Raw genomic sequence first — 27610 nt, 5'->3', positions numbered from 1 at the left:
TATTTTGTGCCTCCATCCGAATTTAAATAGGGCACGTTTGTTAGCATTTGATGCTAAACTTTGTGGGTTAGCATGCTAACCTGGTAGCAAAATATATCTGAAGCGTGTCTGGCAGCAGAGAGAACTCACAATCAGTCTCTTTAAAATCTGAACAGTTGTTAAAATTGACTCACACAACACAATCTAACTCTGAAATATCTGAAATAACACAAAATGTTCAGCTCTATCCCAACTAACTTTTCTGAATAAACGCATCACTTTAGGGACTCTAAAGAAATAATTTCACTTTTCAAAAACACATTAGCATCCTCAGTTTTGTTATTTTGTCATCATAATGAGAAAAAGACTTTTACTGTGAAATTAAAATGGGGGCCACTCCTTGCTTCTGAAGAATAGGAAGTAAAATAATTAGAAAACTGCAAACTTGCCATAAATTCTTTCCTTAGGTTTGGATTCTTCCTTTTGTTTCACTATCACAATGAAATAAACTAAAAATTAGGGGGGAAAAAAGGGTACACACTCTTCCCCCATTTTAGATCTGCACTTTGCTTTATAGTCTTTTTTGGACTCCTTCCGACAAACAAAACCGCTCAATGAAACGGTGATCCATTGAGAACATTTGCTTGAAAGACCCAAACTGGAGGATGCACACTTCAAAAATCCTTTCAATATGGATATAAATATGGAAAAAGTTGTGGAAGTACAGGATCTGCTTTCATAGGACATTTTTGTCATGCTGGGAGTCTGCCAAAGTTCTCTGTGTACACAAATGATGACACAAAACAGGACTCGAGTGGAAAAACAACTCCCAACTATGATCATAGCCTCTAAAAGAAAAGCTCAATAGTTGTACCTGGCAGCCCTTTCGGGTTTCTCATACACTTCATAGATACCGGGAATGCTTTGAATGTGATAAATGACCATTGTCAGTTTCTCGGCCACGCCCATGAAGCCACTCTTCCCCAGACCGACATCTATCCAAACCGGTACTTGGGCCAGTACTTGACTTGCGTGCGTCTCTGTGATGCTCCTGTGTGGATGTTGGCCTTCGCTGGAGGAGGTTTTGGTGCTGGCAGCACTGGTTTCCTCCTCTCTTTGCTCCTGTCTGTGATGGTGAAGCCTTGCTCGCTCCTGTCGTACAGGCCGACCCTCGGCAGGAAGTGGGTGGAGACGTGCTGGGATTTGACCCTCGGGCTGGAGCCCATTTTAGCTTTCCCCCTCTTGTTGAGGGCCACGAACCACTCGCGACCAGTCCGGTGGTTCCTGTGGATTACTGAGGCGTAAGTGTTGTAGCTGTTCTCCTGGAAACGTTCCCTGAACTTACAGTCGTCTGAGAACCATTCCTGCAAAAGACAGGAAGTGAACAGGAGTTACCTTTGAACATTTCCTCTTGATGTTAAAGGTCCATGTTTTTATTGATAAAGAAGCAACTCTAGGTTTTATATCTGACACTGTTAAAGTATGAAAGTGCCTTTATTCAGAAAGTGAGTCTTCAAACAGGCCATCAGGACTTCAGTAACTTGACAGGAACAGTAACAGAGCAGTCACCGTCCTCAGCTTCGCCCCCAACAAACCTTAAGGATTTAGTCTGCATGTACCCAAAAATCTGCTCTTCGTGGACGTCAGAACCTTTAAAAACTGTGAAAAATTTTCTTTTCCTGCCGCACAGTTAAAATCCTAAACACGTTCAGTTCACAATGAAACAAAAATTTGGCTTCTCTGGGTGTTTACCTGGAATCAGAGGAGAGACTCAGGTCTGGCGCTGATGGAGCTCCAGAGAGAAGCGGCATACATCTTCTTACGGACATTACGACAACTTCAAATGAAACTAGAACAACACGGGACCTTTCATTTAACAGAACGACACAGGAAAGCCGTAAATCAGTCTGTCTGTGTTGAATCAAGGCTCAGCTGCAGAACATGTGGCCCAGCAACTTCTTAGATAGGGAGAAAACATCACGGCTCCCATTCCTTTACCAGAAAACTCCCATCAACGAGCATCTGCAAGAAGAAGAAGAAGGACGCCTCGGCCAGATTCTCCACACTGACGCAACTTTATTTCCTCATTAATAGTGATCAGGGCTCATATCCAGATATACTGCTACCGTAAGAAACTGTGTTTTCTAAGCAACGCCAGTGATTAATACTGGAGACTATTATTCAGTGTTTCCCTTAGCACGCCACCTTTGTCTTAAAGAGGAGCCCCAAAAAGGGGGAATGGAAACAGGTTGATATCAAACCGATGATGTTATGTCGATGCAGAGATTGGTCACATCTCTCACCATATTTCCAGCCGTGTTCAGGACGGGAAAATGTTGAACTAACCATCCCGAGTGCAAAGACCACGATATCATCAGGCTGGGATCTGATCGGGGAAGCTCCAGAAAGGCTTGACCTTCCTTCCTTACTGACAGCCGCAGAGCCTCCTTCGTGCTTCATCGACATGGACTTTATCTGTGGCCAGAACTGCTCTGTCTCTTCAGGAGACCTTTTTGGTTTGGTTTGCCTCCTGAGCACAATTTAAAGGCCTCATACTGTAGAAAGTTAGATTTCCTCAGGTTCTATTTTAAATATTAAAGTTAACAAACCGAAGTTTTTCCTCGCCGCTGCCGCCAAGTGCTTGCTCATGGGGGGATCTGTTGGGTCTCTTTAAATAATTCAATAAAGAGTTTGGTCTCGACCTGCTCTATATGTGAAGTGCCTTGATGTAACTTTGTTATGATGAAAGAGAAGAAACAAACTCCAAACTGCCTGTATACAGAAACTGAGCCCCTAAAAGAAGCCATCAAGACCTCCTGAACTTTGTGATGTCACAACAGAGCAGCCACGCCCCCCCCCACCCACCCAGCACACCTGGAGCCATCATCCAACCTGGCAGTGTTTGGTTTCTCTGTGTTTACATGAAATCAGCTGACTGACTGAGAGAAGCCTGAAAAAGGAGATTTAAAACTACACCAGGATGGTTTTTGGTTTTTCTTATGGATATCAGCCACTTAAATAAAGGACCACATAGGACCTTTAAAACTGTTCTAATAATATCCATCCAGAAAATGTTACAGCAATGTGGCTGTGTTACTGTACATACATATTTCAAGTTCAGTGTCTGGGACTTGCTGATATTCCTTAAATGTTCCTGTTTTGTGCCTAAAAATATCTGGAGTGGGAAACTCTAACATGTACCCCGGGACGCCTGGGTCCTTGCTGCCGTTCCCCTTCCTTGTATAACCTCCTGCCATTCTGAAACAAAACAAACCGTTCTACTTTGCTGAAGAGTGCAGCGCAGCAGAAAATGATGCCATTACAGCGTTTGGTAAACATGCCAGTCACCGGAGAGCAGCGCCGCGGCCGCACAAACGGTTTCAAGTGATTCAGAGTGACCCACTGTTCCCTCCGGCTGTTGTTTCTAAAGATGATTAGAAGATTGTACAGAGCTCCAGAGTCGCTGCTCTGGGCGGATCGACATTATTTAACAGAACGCTATATTTGAGCAACATACCAGCTCTGGTAGCAGTCAGACGGGGGAGGAATTACACGTTTGGAAACAAATACACTGCAGCACATCTCACACACACACACACACACACACACACGAGTGCACATACCAGGAAGAAGATTTGGCCCCTGCAGTGTTTCATAGGATTTAATGGCCGCAGCCAGATTCCAGAGATCTTATTGTTAAAATCATAATGCTTGTACAGCTGTTTAACCTGGCGCTTGCCCTGCTGGATTGGTCACACTCCTTCAGAGGGACCTTTCCCATGATCCCCAGGGTTAGCTGCATCGAGGGCAGAGGTGGAAAGTTACCGATGACTAATTTTTTTTTATTGCAAGTGTCTCCTTTTTACTCTCACATCCTGCAACAAAAGACGGCAATCCGACTTTCGGAGCTGGTTTTGGAACAATAAATCCCTGAAAAGCACAAAGTAGGCAAACCGTGATTCATCTGCAAAAAGTGCTTTTATATTGGCTCCTTTTTATATAAATGTTACCAGATAAATGTAAACGAACCTGTTGGTGGTATTTGATGCGAAGAAAAAGATTCATCAGCATTAGTAGGATTAATCCTCTGGGGACTAAGGACATCTGTACTAAATTTCATGGCAATCCATCAAGTATTCATTGAGGTGTGCTTCTCAGACTGCTATAACTCCATATTTACTCAGTAAAGTCATTAAAATTTGAAGAGAAGACGGAGAATGTTTTATCTGACATCATAAAAAGTGTCTGTACCGAAAAGCATTCAGCTGTCTAATCCTTAATAAAACAGAATTTTTTTTTCAGTCACGTATTCCTTCATCTCTCTGTGTTTGTTCAGCTAATGCAGGTGACCCCTCCACCCTGTAAAAGATCAGCGTCGTGATGTTGATGAGCCGGTCAGGCGGAGCAAAGTGCATCTGTCTCCTCATCACTCAGCCAACAAACTGCCACTGTGAAAACAACTAAATATTAAACACGGCAGACGATGCAACAAGATAAGTTTCTTGATGTTATCTGATATGCAGCCTCTCTGCGGCCCCCGAAGGTTTACACCCCCCCCCAAAAAAAAATCATCGCGGCAGTTAAATAGCACGGTGCAGCTGCAGCCACAGATTGGAGTTTTAGTTGTACAAATATTTCTTTCAAAGACAGAGCAGCTCCGGAGGCAAAAATAAGCTCCGACTGTAAACGGATGTCTCCCAGAGAGCAAAGTCTGAAACAGGAACGATCGGCGTTGACTGCAGAAAAAACACAATCTACATCCTGAATGTAGAACCACAGAGAGCGTAGTGACACTTCAAACTCACATCCTCGTTTACGAGGCTCCCTCTGGTTTTCAGTTTTCATTTTTTAGAGCAAATTTTAGAAGATGATGCTGATCAGAGTGTGATTCATCCTCTGGAGAAACTGAATGACATTTACTGCATTTTCTTTGGAAATAACTAGTGATGAAGGACCATTTACAAGGAACATGTGACCTAAACAACACGATTCATCTTCATGGGAACCTGAATATTACCACTTTGGTCAGAGTTCGGGGTTTAGGGAACAACGCTGACAGAACTTAGCCCAAATTTAGTTAAACAGGACGAGGAGGAGTCGTGGCGACCGAATGATAAAAACACAAAGGTTTTAAATCCAGTTTATAAAATAACATGTATTTAACTCGAGTTTATCGTCAATTATACAGTCAGTTATCATCTGATTGGATAATAAAGGTGCACAACCAAAAAGAGGAACCAAGAACCAACAAAAAATGACTAAATCACCAATCAACAGACAAAACATCCGCAGCTTCCGTAACGCTCCCAGTCGGGTATGAAAGCGATGCAGAGGACAGAAAGGAAACCAGATGCACCGTGATGGATGGAATCCAGCTGTTGGGGCATCGGCTTCGGCATGATTGTGTTGACTGAAGGATTCACGCAGACACAACAAAACCAGGCACATAAACATCAGACATCCAATAAGGAGCGGCGGTGAAAAGTGGACTTTTGATTGTTGACGGTTTGGAAAAAGAACACGGGGGCAGACGAGACAGTAGAGATGCTGATTCAGACCTTATTCACCAAAACCATCAGGCGACACCCTGCGGCGCTCCGTGTTTGGCTCTGTTCAATCCGTTTATCCGCCGTTTCGCTTCAGATGTAAATTCTGTTTGGTTTCTGCGCTTTGACCTGACGGAAAGTTTGTCTTTTTCTGTCTGAATATGTATCTGCTGCCGGACAGAGCGCACTCACAACAGCTCATTTCCAAAAAACGATGAGCTGAGAATTCACAAATGGCCGTCGCTCAGCGTGAGCACTCTGCAGAAAGCTGCCTGCCCGGCTCGATTGTTTACTCAACATATTGATTTCACGCCTCTGTATATTATCAGCCGTCCCAGATAGGACTTAATCTGCTCTTCCCATTAACACATGCTAACGGGGGGGCCGCTTCTCTCTTCACGCCTGCCAAAGACTCCCTCTGACGACGCTGAGTCGGGCCGGCCAGCCTGCAAGGCCGAGCTGCTGTGGGCGGATTTGGGTTCAGTGTGTGTTTGGGGGGATTTAAAAGTCTTCAAACTGTAGCTACAGATTACAGCAGTGTGCCACGACACGAGGAGGTTGGGTTTGTTGTCGTTGTCTTTTTGTTTGGGGGGGGGGGGTATGCAGCACAGATGCAGAGCTGCAGAAGGTCCGAATGAAGGCAGACAAGCGCATCAAATCAGCAATGAATGAGATGCAGAGTCACAGTATTTGGCAGGAAGTGTCTTTCTTCCTCTCTCCTGCAGTCAAACCGGACTCCTCTAAATCTGACAGTATGTGTAACCGCCGCTGGCAGCGAATCGTCCCCAGAAGGTGCTGCGTCTTCAGCAGCTGCGTGTGCAGGCAAAGACATTTTAAAAAAGTAATAACACAAACACACATTTCAGGTTTCAGGTTTACAGCAGATTGGGGGGGGGGGGGGGGGGGTGCTGTCTGGATACAACTGGACAAAAGTACAAAATAAACAGATCAGGACACTCACTCACCGTGGCGTGGAGGCGTCCTCTTTTATTCATGGCCAGGAATCTGTTGCTGTAAACCCCTTTGATGCCGATGACCCCCTGAGACACCGCAAAGAGCTCCAGCACACCTGGGAGGACACACAACATGGAGGGTGACTGTCCCGTCACGTCTGTCCTTTTTCTTTCACGGCTTCACAACCTTTTGACACTTTTTGTTTTCGTTCACCTGAAAGCTTCTTTATTTAAAATCAGCGTCGTTCGACTTCCAGCGAGTTCAGAGATGCTTTTAGACAGTTAGACTGTCTTAGACCTGAACATCAGTGGGTGGCTTCACTGGTGGCCAAAGGAAGTCAAATTGTATTGAAGTCTATGGGAAAATGTCTGTCTTTTTCCCTGATTTATCAGCTCAGTTAATGTTTTACTGATGAGTTCATGGTCTCAGTCTGGACTTTCAAGTCTTCTTTGATAAAACAAGGTTCTCCCATTTAGAGGAAACTAGGGGGACAATTAGGGGGCGGGGCTACTGTATGATTGACAGACACTGCAACTGCTGCTGTCAGAAGAAACGAGCTGCATTTCATATGACAATAACCTGCAATTTTTGTATTATCTATAATGTGTTGGAGCAGGTGAATTAGATTTTTCACTCATTAATGTGACATTTCTTTGGGCGTGTACATCTGGAAAAAATAAGCACAAGACTTATGGCACTGACAGTAAAAATAATAATGCTCAACTACATTTTATCTTCCTCGTAAAGGTTGTTGCTCCTGTGTCTTAGATATTGCTCTTGGCTTTGGTGCAGTTTCCATTAATTTTGTTACACCAGAGTGGAATATTTGCACCATCGTGGTTCAGACACACAGACTGATGGGAACATCCTCCACAGGTCCAGAGGAGAAGCTCTCACGTTTAACACAGTTTGCAAAGAGATATATGGACAGAAGGAGAAACTCCATCCAGACGAGCGTCATCAAGCCATAAAGCACCATAAATCCCCCGGCGGGTGATTCTAACCAGAGGGGAGAAAAGCTGTTAAAAGACTGAATAAAGCATCGACTGTGTGCAGCCGGTGAACTGAGTTTAAAGTCTTGCTAAAACAATCTTCGTATTACAGATCCGAGTCTCGTCTTCGTCTGCAGGCCTGTCATGCACGATTCAAAACCACATGGCTGCTGCGGTGAAGTCCATGTAACCTGACAACTCTTCTAAAAGTTTCGGAGGAGGAGGAGGAGGGTGGGGGCGGCTGTGAAATGGAGGCACAAGTGCAGTTTCACGGGGAGCTGATGGTGCAGGAAAAAAACGGAAAACCTGCGTTATGGACGACAGAACTGAGACGTTTGATGAATTTAGATCAACAACATTTGTGTAATTGCTCTAATTTGAGCTCTTTGATCACGCCAACATGAGTTTGTGCTTCAGCTCAGCTTTATGAGTGTTAAGCTTCCAAATGGAAAAGACATTTTCTACTTCAGTGTCTTGTTAAAAAAAAAACGATTTAAAAACAATTTAAACTGATAATTATCAGCTAAAAATGAACATTTCTGATCATACAATCATCTGATTTGTACTTTAAAGCTTCAACATATTTTTATTGACAATCTGAATCAGCCTGAAGTTTGTGAAAGTGTAAAAAGTGTAAATCCAGACAGGAGTCGACAACGTGCAGGTTAGATGTCACAGCAGCATCCGCAGCTCAGTGTGGTTTTTCAAAGTCAGTGAGAACTCTTTACAATTCAACTAATTTATCTTCAGTTGTGGTTCACCTTAAAACACGTGTGTGTGTGTCTGTGTGTGTGTGTGTGTTGTTGTTGTTGTCGTTGTTGTGATGGCACTCATGCTGATGGGATATCCAACACATCCTGCAGTCTCACTGCTGCACCTGTTACTTCCACAAATAGTCCGATACCTGCCAACATCCAGTGTTCCTGGTGAACTCCTCTGAGGGGGGGGGGCATTAAAAAACACACTTGGACCAAAGTTGCGCGTTCTCGGGGGGCATGTGCGCGTACTTACTCAGCTGGTTGGGCTCATGGCTGCCGTTCACTCTGCCGTCGGGGTGGATCTGGAGGTGGAAGCCGATGCCCACTCTGCAGTACAGCCTGCAGGTCCTGCGTCCCGAGCGGACCGACTCCTCCGCGGCGGCGGCGCGGACCAAGTGAGCGAAGGTCAGGAGGAGGAGAGCGGCGTTCATTCCCTGCTGCGGTCCGGGCTCCCGGCGGCTGGATATTTATAACGCCGATGATCTCATGCCTGAGCTCTAAAGGACGCTCTTTCATCCAGATTTTGTCCTGCTCAGCGCGGAGCCCCCACAGCGGAGAGGGAAGGGGGCGACACTCACACCGCACATTTTCCGGGGAATCGGCCGCGCCAGGACGCACCGAGCGCCGCATTTTACGCGCGAGGAGGCATCGTCTTTTTTTTTTGTTTTTTTTGAAACGGAGGCACGATTCAAGAACGAATTAAATAATAAAAGAAGACACACACGGGAGGAGAAGAGTGCTGTCCAGGTGGAGCAGGCTCCGGTTCACCAGGAGACACCAGGCAGACGTATTTATAGGCTCCAGTCCACCTTATCATCTGATCCGTCCTCACTGCTGAGCAAAAGAGAACTATTCTTCTCTTTGCTGTCATTTTACTTCCTCCCCCCCCCCCCCCAAAAAAAAAAAAAAAAAATCCAACGTGAAGAAGAAAGTCACCAGACCTCCAACTTCACACCAAATCACGATATTCACATACCTGGTTCCTTCCCTCATGACTGCAGAGCTGCTCCAAAACGGTGCCGTAAATATGAGAGCTGACAAAATGAAAGTTTTTATACGTTCCATGACAGAAGTCTCTCCTCAGAGCTTCTACAGGATTAAAGTCATGTAGAAAGTGTATTTTCTTGGTGGTCGTACGGACAATCAGTCCGTCTGTCCACGTGTTCAGCTCATCACAAGCTAATTAAGATCAGACTGAAACATTTGGCCCACCTGATAAAACACTCTATCTCTGATTCTGCAGCACATGTTCAGCCTTAATCTGGCTCATGTGTTCGGTGTAATCCGGCCCTCATTGTTTTCGGGGGCCCGGCTATGTTTGACTTTGATGAGCGGTGGATTACGGCCTGTAATTGTCTCTGGCTCACGGAGCCGAGGCCGAGCCCACGTTACCTTTTATGTAAACAGCAGGCCGGTGTTTAGACCCGCTCCTCTAATGGCCGCTCATTCCTCTGAGGCCATTCCAGTAACAGTGAGGTAATCCTCCCGAGTCGTATAAACACGGATGATCCTGATTGATTCTCCCGCCCAATAGATCCCGGCTTTTAGCAGCTTTTTAGTCTAAGCAAACTGCAGACAGCGGCCCTGAAACGTCTGAGGATGCAGGCGGCGATCAATCTGACATTTCAGGACGACTCGGCCGTCCGTTTGTCGATTCCTGTGTTGTCCTGTGTTGTTCCCCCGTCAGGCCTCACCTGCTCCTGGTTCTGCTTCTCAAGTCCTGCCTCTGCTTTAACAGCAGAAACGGTTTCTTTACTCCAGACGGCGTGGCAGGAAGGAGCAAACACGGAGGCCGAAGACTGAAGACAGGAAGGAACAGGTGAAAGAAATTAGGGGCGGGGTCAACGGTCAGAGGAGCGGGAAACACACAAGAGATGTTTGTGTCTGACACAAATCAACTGATTCACTGCTAACACATTATTTCTCCTGAAAAACGGCCCCCTTCCTTCGTTCTTCGACCCCCCCGGAGCGCTGAAGTCGTATCAACGTCCATTCGTCCCGAACGGGCCGCAATTAATGAGCTGTGCCTCCACTCGTTGTTTATTATTTTGCTCCGTGAGTCCTTTCATGGGAGTCGACCAACTCGAGCGTGTTCATTTTCTTTGGCCGTTCATATTTTAAGACGGTTCATCGGGTCTCAGAGGTCAGCCAAGTTCCCTTCGGATGTGATTTACAGTGTTTACACTGAATGAGGTTGTGCCCTGCAGCGTGAGGAGGCCGTTTACGTCCACACAAACAAACAAACGACTGCCAGCCGCTCACGTGTCGCCGAATCCAGAAAGACATGGCGGCGGCGTCGGAGAAACGAAGGGGAGGACGTGAGCGCTTTAACTGAACTTCAGACGGAGATAATCAGCAGCACAGACACGCTGCTGCTTGTTTGTTGTTGCTTTTTTTTTTTTTTTTTGCAGCTCGCCATCTCTTGGCGGCGCCACAAAGCAACACCTGTTTCCTTGTAACACAGACCACCTGTTTACACGGACAGGAAGTGGGACTTTGTGTGTTTGCTCAGGGACTGAAAATGGAGAACACTCTGCGTCTCACTCTGCATCGTCTCATCAGCTGAACCAGTTAAAAAGCCTTCAGGCTCGACGTGGTGTCCGAAAACCGTCTCCTCAGTTTGAACGAGCAAAAAGGTAGAACTAGAAATAAAACTTGAATCTTTTGGAGGAGAACGTCCTCAGATGATGTCGGACGAACGTCGAAGTGAATTTTTGGCTCAGCTTCTCTGATGAAAATGCGTACATTTGTACAAAGGTCAAAGGTCATACAGGCTTGAATGTTTTGTGTCAAATAAATACCACATAAATCTTCAGCTTTTGATAAAGAACGAGCCCGTTGGTGTCTCGTATGTATATTTAAACCGGCTCGGGGCGGTATTTCAGGTATTTCAGATATTTTTCCAGCGCTAATGTCACAAAGTCAAATTCCAGCAGAAGCACACAAACGCAGCAGCAGGACAAGCTGTGGCTTCACTCCTGCCTGCTGGACCTGCTCCAAGTTTAGGACGGCCATCAGCTGCTCTCAGCTGTTTCTGCCAGGAGACCGAAGACCTCCAGTGAAGCCGCTGCAGGAGACATTTCATCACCTGCAGGTCCAGGATGGAAACCCTTAACCCCGGCCAGGAGCGGTTCCGAGGTCCGGACTTCCCCCTGTACTGTCAAGCTCATATTTTATTATTTGGTCTCGGTGACATAAAGTTGAAAAAAGCTGCAGCTTTCCCACAAAAAAAGGAAAAGTCAAATAAGTCACAAATGAGTGTTTGATCACACAAACAGGACTGGAAGCAAAAGACGTCCACAACGGCTGAGTTCCCTGAGGGACGCCATCTGGGCTGTGAAGGTTCTTCTCCTCTTTGTTCTGCTGCTCCCTCTGAGGATATTTACGCGTCGGACTCAGATCTTTTTGCGTTAAGTGGTGTCTGGGTGGCCGGAGATAAATCAGCATCAGCTCTGGTTTCTCTCACAGGAAGCAGCAGCTCTGATCTTCACTCATCCATTATCCACCTCTGCCCCCCCAGGGCCAAACATACGTCTTCATTCGGACCATTAACGCTCCTGAACATGCACACCAGACATCAGTGTGTTTCATTTTCTATATTTCTGAATTCTTCTGCATCTCAGACGGATCTAAAAAAAATGAATTGAATTCACTTTTTTTTAAACCTGAACGTGTTTCCTTTCAGTTGGTGACGAACTGGTCTGACGCCTGCGGTGCTGCTTCTTCCTTTCTGAAGCTCTTCGCACACATCGACTTCACGTTCCCGAAATTTGGGAAAAACTTTTACTTGGTGAATAAATAATTTTTCCATAGATTTCAACACAGCACGACTTCCTCGGACAGCCAATCGACCTCAGGCTCTGCAGCTTTGGTCTCAGAGAGTCCAAAAATCTGAATCAAACTCACCTGTCGACATGAACATCTGATTTTATTTGACAACATCAGACTTTTTGATTTAAACAGAAAAATAATCATTTTAATAATCACATGAAATATTTCACATGAAATATTTCCATCAGTTTTTTTATTCTAATCAATAAAATCCAGTAAATTTAAATAAATAATTCGTCCGTCAGACCAGTTTTGAATTTTTTTTTCCTCTTTTAGATTTCAGATTAATTGATATTTTTTGGTTGTTGCAGTTGTTTACTTTCTTTTTCTTATTTATTTTCAGTCTTTTTGTTCTGAATGACACATTAAAGAACTTCAGAGATCACGTCGCTGATGATGCTTCAGCCAAAAACCTTCAGACTTCTTCTGCAGTCTCTGTAGAAAATGTTGTGTGTTTTTGTGTGTCTGTGTGTGTTGTGTGTTGTGAAGAATTTCCTCTGCTGGTCCGGAAAGATGGATCCAGAACAGAGACTGAGAACGTTGGACTGACCTTCACGTGGTGAATCTGAAGAAAAGCGAACGTCATGTCTGTTATGGAGGAGCAGCTACTTTAAAAATGTTGGTATGGAGGGTGGGGGGCATTGGGGGGCATTGGGGGGTATCGGGGGGGGGGCATTGGGGGTATGAAGGGTTGGAATGTGTAACAAAGTAATTTGAGCACATTTGGAACTGTCGGCTGCTCGGTCACATCACAAACTGCTGTAAATACAGAACGAGCTGCGGCTCAACGTTTCCTTTAAAAACTGTCAAAGTCGAGTTTCAGGACAAAAAAGTGAGACGGCCGTTTGAGTGTGTGTTCGAATTTCAACGCAATCAATCCATCAGACGTTCTCTCTGATTGTAAATGTGACAAAAAACTTAAGATGTTTGTGACGTGAAGAGTTTCTGCTGTTTTCTTTTAAGAAAATAATAAAAGCTGATTCATTCAGAACATTCAGCGTCTCACCAAACGAGGTTACAGAAACAGAGTGAGTCCTTTTGAGTTTGAAAACATGAATTCAGTTTTATGGCTTTACAAAATAATCCAAATCCTTTGGTGTGATTTTTAAAAAGGTTTTTAAAAAGGTCCAACTTTTCTTTTTTAATGTTTCTTATTCAGATATCCTCATTTGGTTCTATATTGATTTTTACTAAGTTGTCATTTTCACCAAAGTTGTTAGTTTGTGTGGCTCATTTGTAGTTTAGTTTTTTTACACTCAGAAATGATGTGAATGACAAAAAGTAGATAATAAAACTTCATCTTTCGTTCTCATGCTGTAAATACAAAATGAGAAGCTGCTGCTGACTGTTGTGGACGCCTTTCAGATGTAGCTGGTGTTCCTAATAAACATGTATATTTAGATTCTGCCTGTTCATTAAAGCGAGTTGAGCGATCGACATGCAGCTCCTCATCACGTGAGCAGGAAACTGATGGAACCTAAATATCACGATGTGAAGAATCCCCGAGCGAGCGGGGGCCCGGAAACAGGTACGGGCCCCCAGAGGGGCTCTGAGTCCAGGCATGTGGACTCTGGGATCATCCTGGAGCTGACCTGATGTGTAAATTTGTCCCTGTCAGCGGATCTGCAGATTGAGTGCATTGTGGGACGGAAATAGAGCGAACGTTGGTGTATATTTAGACGTTAAAATTAATGATGTGACAGCGAAGTCCTAATCAGACGGCAGCAGGAGGAGCCGGCTCTTCCTTTGTCTCTCTGAGCCGTTCGGACTTTGGGTCGGAACGTTTTCTTTCGCAGGTCGGAGAGGTCGCCTAACCCTAACCCATACTGAAGTTCATGGAAGGCAAATGTCTAAACCTGAAACTCACCGAAAACAAACAAACAAAAAAAAGAGAAAACGCTCGATTTCAATTTCAGTTTGTCACCGAAACATCAACATGATGATGTATTTTGGAAAAGTGACGCTTTCTAACTGAAGTCCTGGACCAGCGACCAGCGAACGGCAGGAGTCCGGATCTACAGCCGGAGAAGACGGAGAAGACGCTCCTGGATCCAGAACTCAGGACTCTTTCAGGAGGCCGCGTTCAGTTCGAGCTTCTTATCATACAACTCAAACAGGAAATGAGGCCTGAGGGCGGCCATGTTTCCTGTTGGAAGAAGGCCGAGGCCTCTCTGCTCGCCGTCTTAGCAGACATATAAACCGTCCTGCGGCGCCGACTGAGGCCTTGACAAATGTGTTTCTGGAGGTGGGGGGGGGGGGTTCAGGGGCAAGAGGGGGGCAAGATGGGGCACAAAAGGGACGATGACACAAGCAGCAAAGCATGAGGGCAGTAAATATCACTGTGTGTGTGTGATGTTTGATCACATGCCTCGGTGGTGAGATCGACCCGTTCGGATTGCTGACATGGGCGGCGTGTGTCGGTGCGAGATGAGATGTGGCGTGCGGACAAGTGCACCGGTGCCGTAATTAATCATCATCGGCGCATTTCGACCTTTGACCTCTTCATGAGCGTCGTATCGGCTGTGAGTCAGCCGGCCTTCTTGAAGGGATCCGTCCGTATCTCCACATTTATTCACGTCTAACTTTGTTTTAAATCTGTATTTTCTCTTTTATCTCCAAATCCTACATTACCCAGCAGCCTCGGCGGCCTGGGAATCATAGACTGACTATAAAAGTCTGATCCAGTCCCCAGACTCTCATGAAGTCTATGGGAAAACGTCCCCCCTCCTCAGTAAATGTTCCCTCGATGAGTTTATGGTCTCAGTCTCCAGTTTCAGGGCTTCATCACTACGTGATGTTCAGTTTTTAAATTTAGCAGCACGTCATTTCTTTCCTCTTCAACATTCAGTGTAAAAACTGTTAAGATCACATGAACCATCTTCAGTAATGAGAACTTTTGGCATCCAGCAAAAATATTTTGGGAAAAAAAAAATCAGCAAAAAATAAAATTTGATTCATTATTCATTTTTATTTCTCCGTCTATGTTTGTGTTTTCCTGCAGATTTAATTTTGCAGGATAATAAATCGTTGATATTACTGATGAAACTCAAACAGCAGATGGAGTTTGCTCAGTTGTTGGGGATTAATAAACATATCAATCTAAAATATGAGCAAAAATAAATAACATGGATTAAACACTGAAATGTGGCTGTGACCTTTGACCTCACTCCTTTGATCGTTGTTCATTTATCTATTTTAATAAAACTGACATTTTCCTAATTTCTCCTTTTATTTCAATCAATATTTTAGATTTGAGCATTCAAATTCATTTTACCATCATAAACACGTAATAAATATAATTGGAAACTATATTATTTTAATGAGTCAGTAGCTTGTAAAATGAATTCATTCTATTTTAAGTTAACATAAAACAGTTTGAGCCGTGAAAGCTCTTCGTCTTGTCCGTAATTCGCTTCTTGGCCACTTGGTGGCGCCGTTGAACTATTTTCCACATTTATTTTTGCTTTTCTGTCCGGACTCGTTTTTATTCGGCTCCTCTGATCATTTTATATTTAATTTAAATCACCCAGTTTGGAAATAATGAGTCTATTACGACGGTTAAACCGCAGAAACACTTTAATACTGGAATAAAGTTTTTTTTAATTTATATTTAAATTTAAATTTGGTATTTATATTTATTATAGCAGCTCGAGCTCACTGCCTTTTTTTTGTTGGAAAATGGAATTAAAGATTTTCCTTCATCAGATTTGTTTGAGGTGTTTGTGTGTTTTGTGAGTTTGTCTACATTTGTCATTTGCGGCTGCTCCGTTTGTTCTACAAATAAGAAATAATCAAATATGAGGAGACGTTTGATTTATTTGTTAGTTTGATTTTTTTACAGAAAACCTAAATTAATTTCTCCTCTTTTGAAACCTTTGTTTTGGAAAAGACAATTTCCAACGATGAATAATTTTATTGTGTGTAAGAAAATTACACAATCTATGAAATATTCAATTGACAAATATTTAAGTGTAGATTTTTTTATATCTCTAAGAGGCTGCTCTGATTTATGCAGCTCTCAGGGGAAGACTTCATTAGTTTGCGGTTGACATTTAATAAACAGGTACGTCAACAGCAACAAGCTTATAAATAATAAAAAAAAATAACAGTTCATGAAAAGGAAATTATCATATATCAACATTAATAATCCATTTTATATCATTTTTATTGTCTTTTAAACAAATGTATTTTTTTATGTATTCTGTTGGCACCATTTGAAATTTATGTTTTACATCGAAACAATCAACAAATAAATTTAAACAAGTTATTGATATTTAGAAATCACACATTTTGAATTAGCCTAACAAAAAAATGTAATGTAATTTTGTTATATTATTATTAATAAAAATGAAGAGCAATAGAAATTATAATAAAAATTGTAATTTAGATTTTAGTCGGTTTGAGATGAATATAAAAAAAAATAAAAAATTCCAGGAAGACCAGAGTTGAAAATAAAGCTATTTTATTGTCAATGCATTCAACATGATTAGATAAACTATCAAGTAGTAAATTTCCGCAAAAGGAAGAAACACTGAAACTATTCCCCACTGACACAAAATATTACACTTTGTATTTCAAATAAAACAAATTATTTACATTGTAATGTATAGACTGCATCTTAAATCAATATTATTTCATATTACATGCACTCTGGAATATAATCGGACATAATATCCCCCAATTTGTGTCCATATTTATCGTAGACATGAAAAAAAAACTTGCTGCGTTGTAAACCATGACGTGTGACTACATTTGTATTTCTTCTCTATGTTTGAATTTATATGATATAAAATACAACTTACTGTACATTTACACATATTTAAATCTTCCCTTCGTCTCAAACTTTTTAAGTGCTTCATAAATAGATTCATTTTTGAAGTCAAAACGCATTGGCATACACCCAAAAACATGACAATTTTGTACAGGGGATTAAAAGTAAACCGACCGAAAAGTAATCAGAAGATTAGAAGTCCAAAGTGAAAACAAGTGCAAGGGGTGTTTTTCCTATTTTTGAGTGGCCCAGCTCCAGTCGGAGTGCTTAAATCCAGGCGGGGTCGCAGTCCCTCTTTGTAAAACTAAAGTTCCTCCCTTGTCGGCCTTTAAAAAGTCAGTTATGGGAGGTCATGTGACGTGACAGGTGATGCCGCTCCCGGAAGGACTCGTTGCAAATCGGGCACTTGAGTTTCTCCTCGCGCCGCCGCTTCACCAGAGGCTCCATGGAGTACTCCTTTTTGTGGTGGGACCGCATGTGGTAAACCAAGTCCGAGGTCATACGGAAAGAGGCGTTGCACTTGGCGCACCAGTTCTGCGCCGGCAGGCAGAGGGAGGTGAAGGACGGCGGCAGCAGGGTGAGGGCGGAGGGCATCTGGAGCTGGATAGGTCCGGAGTTCTTGGGCCAGAAGGCGGTGGCGTACACGAAGGGGTTCTGCTTGGCCATTCCGCCCGGCACGGGGCAGTTGGCGCCCAGTTCCGCCCCCTGCAGCTTGGCGGCGAGGTGGTCGGCCTGGTACAGCCTGGTGGACGAGATGGTGTCGCCCACCGCCGGGTGGCAGTCCAGCAGCTTGGGCGGCATCACGAGTGGCGAGATCTGGGAGAAGGAGGAGCGAGACGGCTGACTGAAGGCGCTCTTCCTCTCTCCACCGCTAGCGCCGCCCTGCTGGCTAACGGATGTGAAGGCGCTGCCCATGGGCGAGGTTTGGGGCGGCTGGGTTTCCGAAAGCACCTGCCTGATGTTGAGGTGCTTCTCTGACGGGTTGCTGCTGGGGCGGCCTCCGTCTTTGTTTTCGGAGTTGGAGCTCTGGAGGTTCTTGTTGCCGCTGTGGTGTTTGAGGCTCTGAGGCGACTTCTTGACCTCGGTGAAGGCGCTGCGTTTGCCTTCCCCGGTATCCGTGGAGCCCGACGGGGAGAAGGACCTGTGGTTCTCCTCCAGGCCGTACACTCCTCGGTAGTTCTGCGCAGATGTCGCCAGCTCGTCTTTGGACTTGGTCTGCTGAAGGCCGGAGGGCCCTCGACACTCCCTGTCCTCTATTTCCGAAAACTTCCTCTTTCCCGAACTCTCGCTGCAGATCTCGGCCTCCTTGTCGCTCGGCGGGCTGGTCCGGTTGTTCTCTAGGTCCCTGGCCAGGTTGTGGAAGTCTGTGGAGGGTTTGTTGGTGTCCTGGGGGCCGCTGAAGCCCTCGGAGCGGCCCAGCTTGGGGCTGGTCCTGGTCGGGGTGGTGTTTGGGCGCTCCGTGCCGCTCTCTTTGCTGGGCTCCTCGTCGGCCCCAGTGATGCTCTGCAGTCTCTTAGTACAGCGGAACCGGAGGTGGGCCAAGAAGGGAAACTCAAACTGGAACCTCTGGCTGCAGTCCGGACACGAGTAGTGGGAAGAACCTGGGAAGAAAATAACCAAGGTCTTATCAGCCCCGTCCTCGGTGGCACCGCCATATCTAAACCGACTGGAGCCGGCGTCACTCCGAGCGGCTCACCTTTGCTCTTGGCCGGCGCTCGGCTGGAGTTGAGCAGCAGCAGGTCGATCAGGTCTTTGCCGTACCAGACCAGCAGCTCCTCGTCCTTCTCGATCCGGCGCAGCGAACGGTAGAAGAGCTGGCCGTTCTTCACGTAGGCCTCCAGGTTCTGCTCCTCTTTGTCCCGGGCCGACTGGACCAGCCGGAGCCACATCAAACCCTCTGAGGTGCTGTTGGCCGCCGACGTGTCCACCTGAACAAAACACACAAACTGTTAGCATTTTTTTTTTTTTTTTTTTTTAAATCTCAGGCAGAGGAAATATCATTTCATACATTTTTACAGAATATTAAAAGCTGCCTTTTCTTCATAAGAACGAAGCCACTGACCCTGAAGATGTAAGGAGCGGTGCGCTTGTCGGTGGACTTCAGCGCGATGAAGGCGATGCTGTCGTACAGCGACGTGTGGCTCAGCACGCACGGCCCGAAGATGGCGTTCTCCGGGATGTCGCAGGTGGTGTAGACGCTGGTGAAGATGTCGGTGAGACACTGCTGCACCGCTTTGGCGTCCCCATCCCACACCAACTTCTGAGAGCTGGACTCCTCCATGTCGCTGCTGGGGGGCCATGACAGCCGAGACGGTTAAAATCATTGACAACACGCAAATAAAAGAAAAGTCTGACTGAAGCAGCTGTCGAGCTCCTCTTCTTTTTTTTTTCTTTTTTTTTTTGGGGGGGGTTTCTAATTAATTCAACGACCGTAATAAGTTCATGACTGCTTCACCTTTGATGATCCGCTTTCTGCGGTGTCAATTAGAGAAACACACACAGAAAAATTCAATAAAAATACATAAAAATAAAAAGCGCATCACAGAAAACTGAAATTATTAAAAACATTAATTATGATTACTTATGATGACGCAGAATTAATATTATAAATATAAAAAAACCCGCATTGTTACCGGTAAATTCTACTGAATTGATAATTATTATTATTATTATTATTATTATTATTAATAATAATAATAATAATAATAATAATAATATTGATATGAGGCCTCTACTGGCTCCCTTTGGGGTCACGATTGGCGGAATATTTCTCTAAATTTATGAAGATCAGAATGTGTTTCATGTGGTTTTTCTTTTTGGAAAAAGTAAACGTTGACCCTGCAGATTGACTGAATGGGGCCCTGACAGGAGGGGAAAAATAAAATAAAAATAAAATAAAAATAAAACCCTGCTGGGGTCTGTGCATGTCCAAAGGGTTTCCAGCGGACTGTCAAAGTCAGTGATTTCATGTCAGCCAACCTTTCTCTCCTTTCTACAAGCGGCAGCGTATGTCGCCTCATTAGCATAATCCAGCACTTTCCCCTCAGAGACTGTAATTAAAGCAGCACGACCAGTTAATTATTTCTTTTCTCCCTTTTCTAACCTCTGAATGTGTGTTTGGACGGCTCAGCCTCCTCAGCTCCGCACAAACCTGCCTGCACCTGATCATGTTCGGCCGAGAAGGATTTCAAATGTAAAAATGTCATTAAAAAAAAGAAATAAAAAATCAGCTCAGCCCGGCCTTAATTTGATCCACCTCCAAAAACCATTTCTAAATAGTTGAAATAATCAGATAATCGGCACTTAATAAAAATGTGACACTAAGCGTGACGAAAATAATAAACTGCCGCTTCTGGAGAGCGAATTTTGTCCCTTTTAATTTGGATGATTACGTTTATTCCATCAGTCTGCTGCTGATCAGAAAATGATATATAAATAAATAAAAGTTGGCTGTTCGTCAGGAACAGCTAAACTAAAATAAAGAAAAACAAGTCGGAGCTAAAGTTGTGTTTTTTTTTTTGTTTTTTTTTGGCACCTGAGCGGACCGGGTCAGAAAGAACTGGACTGACAGGAGCTGGGCCAGATGAGTCCGGATCCACCAACCTGTTTTAACTTCCTGTGCCCATTTCTCCTGTGTTTAATAATAAAAGGGGGGGGGGGGGGGTCGGATTAAATCATCCTAAGTATCTTTAATGTGAGTATTTAATTTTATTCCACTGATGTGCAGCTCAGCGGCAGCGCACGGTGAGCCGAACATTTTGTCTCCTCACAGAACAGAACCACAGTCCCTGAACCGTGAGAGGAGTGGGGGGGGTGATAACGGTACAACAGAGGGGAGGACAGACAGGCTGGGGGGGGGGGGGGCAGATAAAGATCCACAAACTGCAGGAATCAGAACACATTCAAACCCGGTGCGGGTGGTGGCGGTGGCGGTGGGGGGGTGAGGGTGAGGAGAGATGTGTGTTAGGGGGAGAGGGTGGTGGTGGGGTGGGGGGGTCTAACCCATCTGCTAAAGCCGTGCCAGGCTGAAAACTGTCCTAAATCAGCGCTCGGACTGAATTGCGGGTTTTGTCCGCAGCGCTGAAACATCTGCGGTTCAGTTTTCTTTCCCACCCTGCAGAATGTGCGGTGCAAAACAAACCCCACACACCGAACTACCCCCCCAACAGCCCAGCAAAAAATAAAAAATAACAAACAACAAATAAATAATAGTAATCACCCCTCTCTCCAAACTCTCCCCACAAACCTACCTTTCCGTCGAGGAGCAGGAAACAATAATCCACAAAGCGAATCCGGAGCGATGCTGAGAATCAATTTTTGCAGAATCCCCCCCTCCTCCTCCTCCTCCCCGGGGGCAAGAGAGAAAAAATAAAAAACAAAAAAAGGTAAAAAATTAAAAACAAACTAACAAAAAGAAAAAACGCCCTCCCCCCCTTACAAGAAGAGAAAAGAGCCCCGAAAAATAAACCGAGAGGTGACGGAGCCGGTCCGGTCCAGAGTCAGTACATCCCCGACCGCTGCAGAGTCTACCGACACCGGCAGGGACCGAGCGGAGGTAGAGAGAGCTCCACAGATAAAGGGAGGGAGAGAGAGAGAGAGAGAGAGACAGAGAGAGAGAGAGAGAGAGAGAGGGAGGGAGGGAGAGGGAGAGAGAGGCGTGCAGATGGGGCCCGGTGCTCTGGCTGACTGGCACACCGACACACACTTTTTGTTTGCGGCACATAATCTACCCAATGAGGCGTGTCACTGTCCGTCTCCTCCCTTTAACTCTTCACTGGCCGACTGTCATTTCATGGGATTTATGGACGTGCAAAGGGATCAACCCCCCCCCCCCCTCCATTATTATTGTAATTCTATTCACAATAGTTGGTGTTTATGTGACAATAAAGTGACATTTAAAGAGTCAGATGTGGAAAAAAGCTCCTTCTTCGTCTCATTGTTGTCGTATTAAAGTGTCATTTGAAACTTTATGGATTTAAATGTGATAGTTAAACGGATTTCCACACCTGTACTCCTTTGTTTTTTTTTTTAATATGTGTACATTAATTTTTGGACCGGGGGCTCCCTGCTGCTCCAGGCCGGCCCAGGCGGCTCCTCGTCCCGGGCAGAGTCTGTACTGAGCTCAGGCTCATTTAGGGGGCGCCCGTGTATAAAGTGGAGGATATAAAGAGGATGTTCAGATGGAGCTGCAGGTCAGCAGCCCAGCGCTGGTGGTCATTTTTTAAATAATCAGGCCTCTTCACACATTTCATAATAAATATCTCCACTAAGTCACTTAGCTGGAATATATCTTAAAGCTTTCATATGCATTTTGTTCTCTTTGAAAGTGTCCACCTAGGTTAAACTGGAAAATGAACTTTTAGCTCACAAATGTAATCTAATTGTATATAAGACACATTATTTATGTATACACATATAAATCATATGCAAGGCTAGGCAAATAATTAGTATTTTTTAAATAAAGAATACAAATAAATGCTACTGGGCCCTTTGTGTTAAATTTTACTGTGACAAATGAACTGCTAAACTTTTTTTTTTGTTTAAATAAATTATTATATTTGAGTAAACACCACAATAGTTCATTTAAATGAAATTAATGTCTGGGGAAAAAAAAAAAAAATCCTAAATATAAATATTATTTTTAATCAAAGAAAATCGCTGTCATTGAGCTAAACTTCTATTAATTTCAGACTTGCAGTCATACCTGTAGAGGAAGGTCAAAGGTCATGGTCAGCTACAGAAAGGGGGGAGGGGGGGCAGTAATGTTCCTCTTTTTGTGACACCATCATATTACAGCACTCATTTTTTTTATGTCCTTAAAACATTCTGTTTTTCCAACATGAGCTGGGTAAAGTTAAGCTAAAGGGAAATTTTTGGAGACGGAATACGTTTGTTGAAATAAACTCAACACAAAACGCACAAGCCAAAGCTGAGCTCACTGACAACTGCTGGTTTCCCACCTTTCTCCTCACTGTTACTCACTCAGGGTGTCCACGGAGTTTACTGAAATATTTGCCCTTGCTGTGAAAAAGAAAAGAAAAAAAAAAAAACTAAAACACATTTGTGTGCCCAATTATTCCAAAAATAAAGATTAGGAAGTGTTGTGAACAAAATTAAAGTCTCTGTGGCTGCTAAGTAAAATTATACAATGAAGATTTATATCTACATTTTCATATTTATTCACATTTAGATAATTAAAGGGAGCCTAAATATACCAGAAAGTATTTATGCAAAGTGTAATGTGAACTAATTTTTACTGAGGTAAGTTTATTATTACAGTAAAATCATCCTATTGTTCTTCCTTTTGACCAATTGTGTGGCTGGTTTTTCAAATTTTTACTCCAAAAAAAAATTTCCCCTCTATGCAGATTTTGTGTTAATATTTAGTTTCCATGCCGAAATCCTGAGAAAGACAAGATGAAAATACAAGAAGTCTCAATATTCCTCATCCAAGAAATGGGAATGAAAAGGAAAGACGTGTGCGTGAGAGTTAGGGAGGGAGAAGTGTGTGCTTGTGTGTGGTGGTGTTGCTGGGAGGGGTTGTGTTTGTGTGTAGACTTAGCTAAAGACAGAAGTGTGACTGTGTATCATCTGGATCATTTGACAGCTGTGTATTGTTTCCTGAGCGCTGCCTTCAGTCCAGCACGAAAAGACTGTCTGAATAAACAAAAGATGAATTTTGCGCATCTGAATGAAATCAGATTTTTTAAAAACAAAATATGAAACAGTAGAAGTTGAAATAACTGAAGAATTTGCATCAGACTAAAAATCACAATATCCATCAAAACGTTTACATTCCGCGGTGGCCGAATAAATTCAGCTTCATGCTAACGATAGCTGGCTAACGCTGGAGTGTCAGCGTACGTATAAACGGACAGTTAAGCAGACGCACATTAACCAAAAACACGTTACCATACTGACATGCTAACTTTAGCATTAGTCTTTGAATAGCATCTGATGGTTAGCATCCGCACGTGCTGTGCTACACGTCCTCACGTCTGCAGCTTTGTGGCCTAGTTCCAGACATTTCCACTTCATTTGGTCAATTCAGACAGTTTTTAGAAGCTGAAAATTTATCAGCGCCAATCACAGCTTTGTAGGCGGGAAGAAGAACAGTGAACATGTCATTAATGTGGCTGAGACAGCAATAGGAAAGAATAATAACTGACTAACATGTCCCGTTGAGAACTTTTCCTAACCTTCAGTGTGTGTCTCAGATTCCTAACCCCCAGCACGCTGATTTACTCCGCTAATTTAAAATTGAAGTGGATACTTACAACTCTGCAGCCTCGGTCGTGTCCTCTGAACCTCCCAGATTTCATTCTGGTGTTCTTATCAAAGACGGTCAATCGGGGCTGTGTCATGGGATTACAGACGCTGGCATCCTTTGCAGAAATAAAGAAATAACAAGGGAAGCTGTAGATGAGAGTGCTCTGAGACTATTTGGAGACTGAGGTCATGCATTCTCATATTTGATCAATTATGTCTGAAGCTGTAAGTGACCGACGCAGGTGTTTCTACTTCCAACAGGAAATATGGGAAATGAAGTCCAGCCGGGACAGGAAGTACAGAAATGAACTGTGACATTGCTAAACTTTTAGTGCGTTAACTGTCCAACTGAAGATCTTATCAAGATACCTGTTGAATGAATACTGTATGAGAAAAGCAAGTTGGTGCCCACGCCATGATTAATTCACCGCCATCGTGAAACGTCTTGCGGGAACAATGTTTGAGCTTTTAAAACGTCCCGCCATCAATTATAGAAGGAGTTTCTGACAGGATTGGACTTTTATCACGGATCAACAAGCGTTCTTGGATGTTTCCTCACAGAAAACCTGAGCAACTTCTCCACTAAACTTTATGTTTAATCTTCTCTCCTCCAGCAGCGATAAGTTATCTCCCCTCCCTTTCATTCGGCGGCATCGTGGGGAACGGCAACAGAAGCTTCTGCAAAATGGATTTCAGCAGACAGACACTGGCAAACGCTGCATCCCAGACGTATTGTCTTGCTGTCAGCACTTCTCATCAAATATTAGGCATGTTTTGCGCTTCAGAAGAGCGGAAAAAAAAAAAAAAAAAAAGATTGAGAAATAAAAAAAACCAGCTCGGGAGAGTAATGCATTGATCTTCAATGGGTAAACACATCACGAGAAAAATGCAGTTATTCACTGAGACGTCAAAGTCCTGAGCTGACGTGTTGACAGTTATTGTTTCCAACAAGGCTGTTTAATAAATCTCCCTCCACTTTGATACATGGAGTTGAATATGTTTTCTTTTTAATGGTCTGACACACTCTTTCATACACATGAATAAAATAGAAGATTTGTTCCTCCATAAAACTGCTTAAATACTTCACATACGGGCTCTGCATGACATTATATCAACGTCCTACCCGAGGCCTGACCCTCCATCAGCGACATTATTATTCAGCCAGCCTGCAGCTGCAGCAGGAAACTCTCACTGTGAATCCTCATATCTGCATGGAGGCAGAGAACGGTAAAGTCAAAGAAAAACTAAATCTATCTCAGATGCTGTGATCATCTCCTAATCTTTGTCCAAGTTCTGTTCGTAATCATTTCCCCTCAACAGGTGTGGAGGTTGAAGAAAGTTTCAGGACACCAAAGCCAAAAGGAACGTCCATCTCCTCCTATTCCTCTTTCATGTAAAGAAAACCAAACATGTTAGTGTGAAGACTGAAATATAAACCTGTCCAGTTGCAGTTGAGAAAACAGTTTTTGCTGTTGTTACCAAAAGAAACAACGGTCATCTTATTGTGGAAGGTGAAAAAAATTAAAAATAAAATAAAATAATTGAATTTAAAGTAGTTTGAAATCATTCCTCATTTCCCACCATATGAAGTAAACATTTAATGGCATTTAATTTCAGTGTCCAAGATCTAACTGTTAAATGTAATGAAATATGATGTTTATTTCTTTTCACTGCCATTCTCTGCATCAGAAAAATTAAATTTCTGGATGTGAGATTTCTGCCAAGCTCTATAATTGATAGAGCAATAATAAAACAATAACAATAACTGATAATCATAATAATCGCCTTTTTTTAATTTATTCAAGGAGCCTTACTTTGACTCCTTGAATAAATTAAAAAAAAGGCGTCTCCGCCTTTATACACGAAAAGGTTAGCTTTAACTTTTTCTTGTTTTAGACCATGTTGGAGATACAAAGGTGCGGTTTACATCCTTAAATATGTTAAAACAAATCTACATTGTTTATTCATATGTGATGCTAGACACAAAGAATTTCAGAAAGAATCACTGCCGTTCGGTTTTCCCCCCCTTCTTTTATCTGTTGAGGTCAAGTGTGAAAAGCAAAGATCCACCTGGTCCATCGATCAACCATGGAAGATCACAGACCAGAGACGCTGTCAGCTCGGTGGAACAGAAACTGTTGAGTGTTTATATAATGCGATGACGGAGAACAAGGGAGTGGTTTTGGACTGGATCTGCTGATTATCTGTGGGTGACATCACCACCGTTTGGATCAGTCAAGGAGAGGACCCTGTCTCCGAGTCGAAGCTCCAAACCCACCAAGTGACGTGGAAGTGGACGACGAGCCACGAAGAGACGGAATGGGACTGTCAGTGCAGGATTGGCGCAGACCTTCCAGCCTCTTTCCAATGGAGGGCAGAAGAGGAGAGGGAAGAGACAGGCAGCCACTCTGAGGCTAAAAGCAAGGAGGAAGTGTTGCATGTGTGTGTAACAGACACACACACACACAGAAATGAGGAGACAATCCCTGGGATAGTGGAAGAGGAATGTGAAAGCTGCTCATGTGAGGCAGGGGAGGACAAGCAGGCAGCGGTAAAAGACCTCTCTGTGTCCAAGAGGCTTTGGCTCATTTAATCACACATTTATATAAATAAGTGTCAATCCTGCCCCCCCCCAGCGATGTAACACCACTGTGACTCCAGCCAGTGCAGTGACTTCAGGACGGCTCTTAAATTTGCCGTCTAAATTAACCTCCTCCACACAGTAAGTGATGTGGCTCGTGCGGAAGAAGAAGAAGAAGAGGGTGATTAGGCAAGAGTCAGGCAAACAGAAATTCAACGAGCGATGTGTGCGTCTGTCCAAAGCTGTAACCAATTCAATCCCTCCCTCCCTCCCTGAAAGATGGATTTGTTCACTACAGAACTGGACTTCCTCGACTGCGGTGCTACTTAACCTTTCAGTCAGCACCACATTGACGCCAGTTAATCTGACAGTGGCTGGTACTCCGTCTGATTGGCTTAAAGGTCCAAGTTCTGCGAAAGTCAGTGTGATGCTTCGTGTTGGCAAAATGCTTTTGTTTTGTAATTCAATTTATGTGTCCGCTGCAGAAAATAGTCCCTTACAAACACAACTCTTCAGTAAGAACCATAGACTATGAAATGTGCAAAATGATCATCCAGTGGTGGCTCAACTGATTGCATAAAAAAAATATATATAAATAAATAAATGTACAAAGTCAGACTGCGCTGAAGTCTATGGGAAAATGTTCCTGCTTCTCCCTGATTTATCAGCTCAGTAAACCCTTTCCTGATGAGTTTATGGTCACCAGTTTAAAGCCGTCGATACAACATGATGCCGATTTTTGAGGAAAACAAACAATGTGTTGGGAGGCGTGGCTACCATGGCATTGACAGCACTGTTCTCTCCTCCTCAGCTCCACCTTCTCCTCCAAATATGATTTATTCTGGCCAAATTGCAAAAGGCTTCAAAATAGCAGCCCACAAACTAATGGGTGACGTCATGGTGGGTTGATACTTGGTAAGAACCAATTG

The 27610-nt window shown here is 43.8% G+C and overlaps 2 protein-coding genes across 2 annotated transcripts; both read right to left on the bottom strand.

Annotated features, from left to right (window-relative positions):
* Positions 1-974: 974 nt before the first annotated feature.
* Positions 975-8859, bottom strand: fgf5 (fibroblast growth factor 5). Its single transcript, XM_029509967.1, has 4 exons — positions 8810-8859; positions 8483-8688; positions 6491-6594; positions 975-1343 (listed from the first exon to the last, which is right to left on the bottom strand). Exons 1-4 carry the CDS (start codon positions 8857-8859, stop codon positions 975-977), a joined length of 729 nt encoding a protein of 242 aa, XP_029365827.1.
* Positions 8860-17167: 8308 nt separating this feature from the next.
* On the bottom strand, positions 17168-19112 carry prdm8b (PR domain containing 8b). The gene is made up of 3 exons (XM_029511462.1): positions 18894-19112; positions 18528-18759; positions 17168-18432 (listed from the first exon to the last, which is right to left on the bottom strand). The coding sequence occupies exons 1-3, from the start codon at positions 19110-19112 to the stop codon at positions 17168-17170; spliced, it is 1716 nt and encodes a 571-aa protein (XP_029367322.1).
* Between the last annotated feature and the right edge of the window lie 8498 nt (positions 19113-27610).

Source organism: Echeneis naucrates, chromosome 9 (genome assembly GCF_900963305.1).
Source record: "Echeneis naucrates chromosome 9, fEcheNa1.1, whole genome shotgun sequence".
In the NCBI taxonomy this organism is placed as follows: domain Eukaryota; kingdom Metazoa; phylum Chordata; class Actinopteri; order Carangiformes; family Echeneidae; genus Echeneis; species Echeneis naucrates.
Note: the sequence above shows the minus strand (reverse complement) of the source record. Positions and strands in the feature narration are given on the sequence as shown.

Coding starts and splice junctions, on each gene's coding strand:
- fgf5 (XM_029509967.1), bottom strand. CDS start 8,859: ATGCGGCGCTCGGTGCGTCCTGGCGCGGCCGATTCCCCGGAAAATGTG. Junction 8,689..8,809: donor GATTCCCCGGAAAATGTGCG/GTGTGAGTGTCG, acceptor ATAAATATCCAG/CCGCCGGGAGCCCGGACCGC. Junction 6,595..8,482: donor CCATGAGCCCAACCAGCTGA/GTAAGTACGCGC, acceptor GTGTCCTCCCAG/GTGTGCTGGAGCTCTTTGCG.
- prdm8b (XM_029511462.1), bottom strand. CDS start 19,112: ATGGAGGAGTCCAGCTCTCAGAAGTTGGTGTGGGATGGGGACGCCAAA. Junction 18,760..18,893: donor CCGCTCCTTACATCTTCAGG/GTCAGTGGCTTC, acceptor TGTTTTGTTCAG/GTGGACACGTCGGCGGCCAA. Junction 18,433..18,527: donor AGCGCCGGCCAAGAGCAAAG/GTGAGCCGCTCG, acceptor TTTTCTTCCCAG/GTTCTTCCCACTACTCGTGT.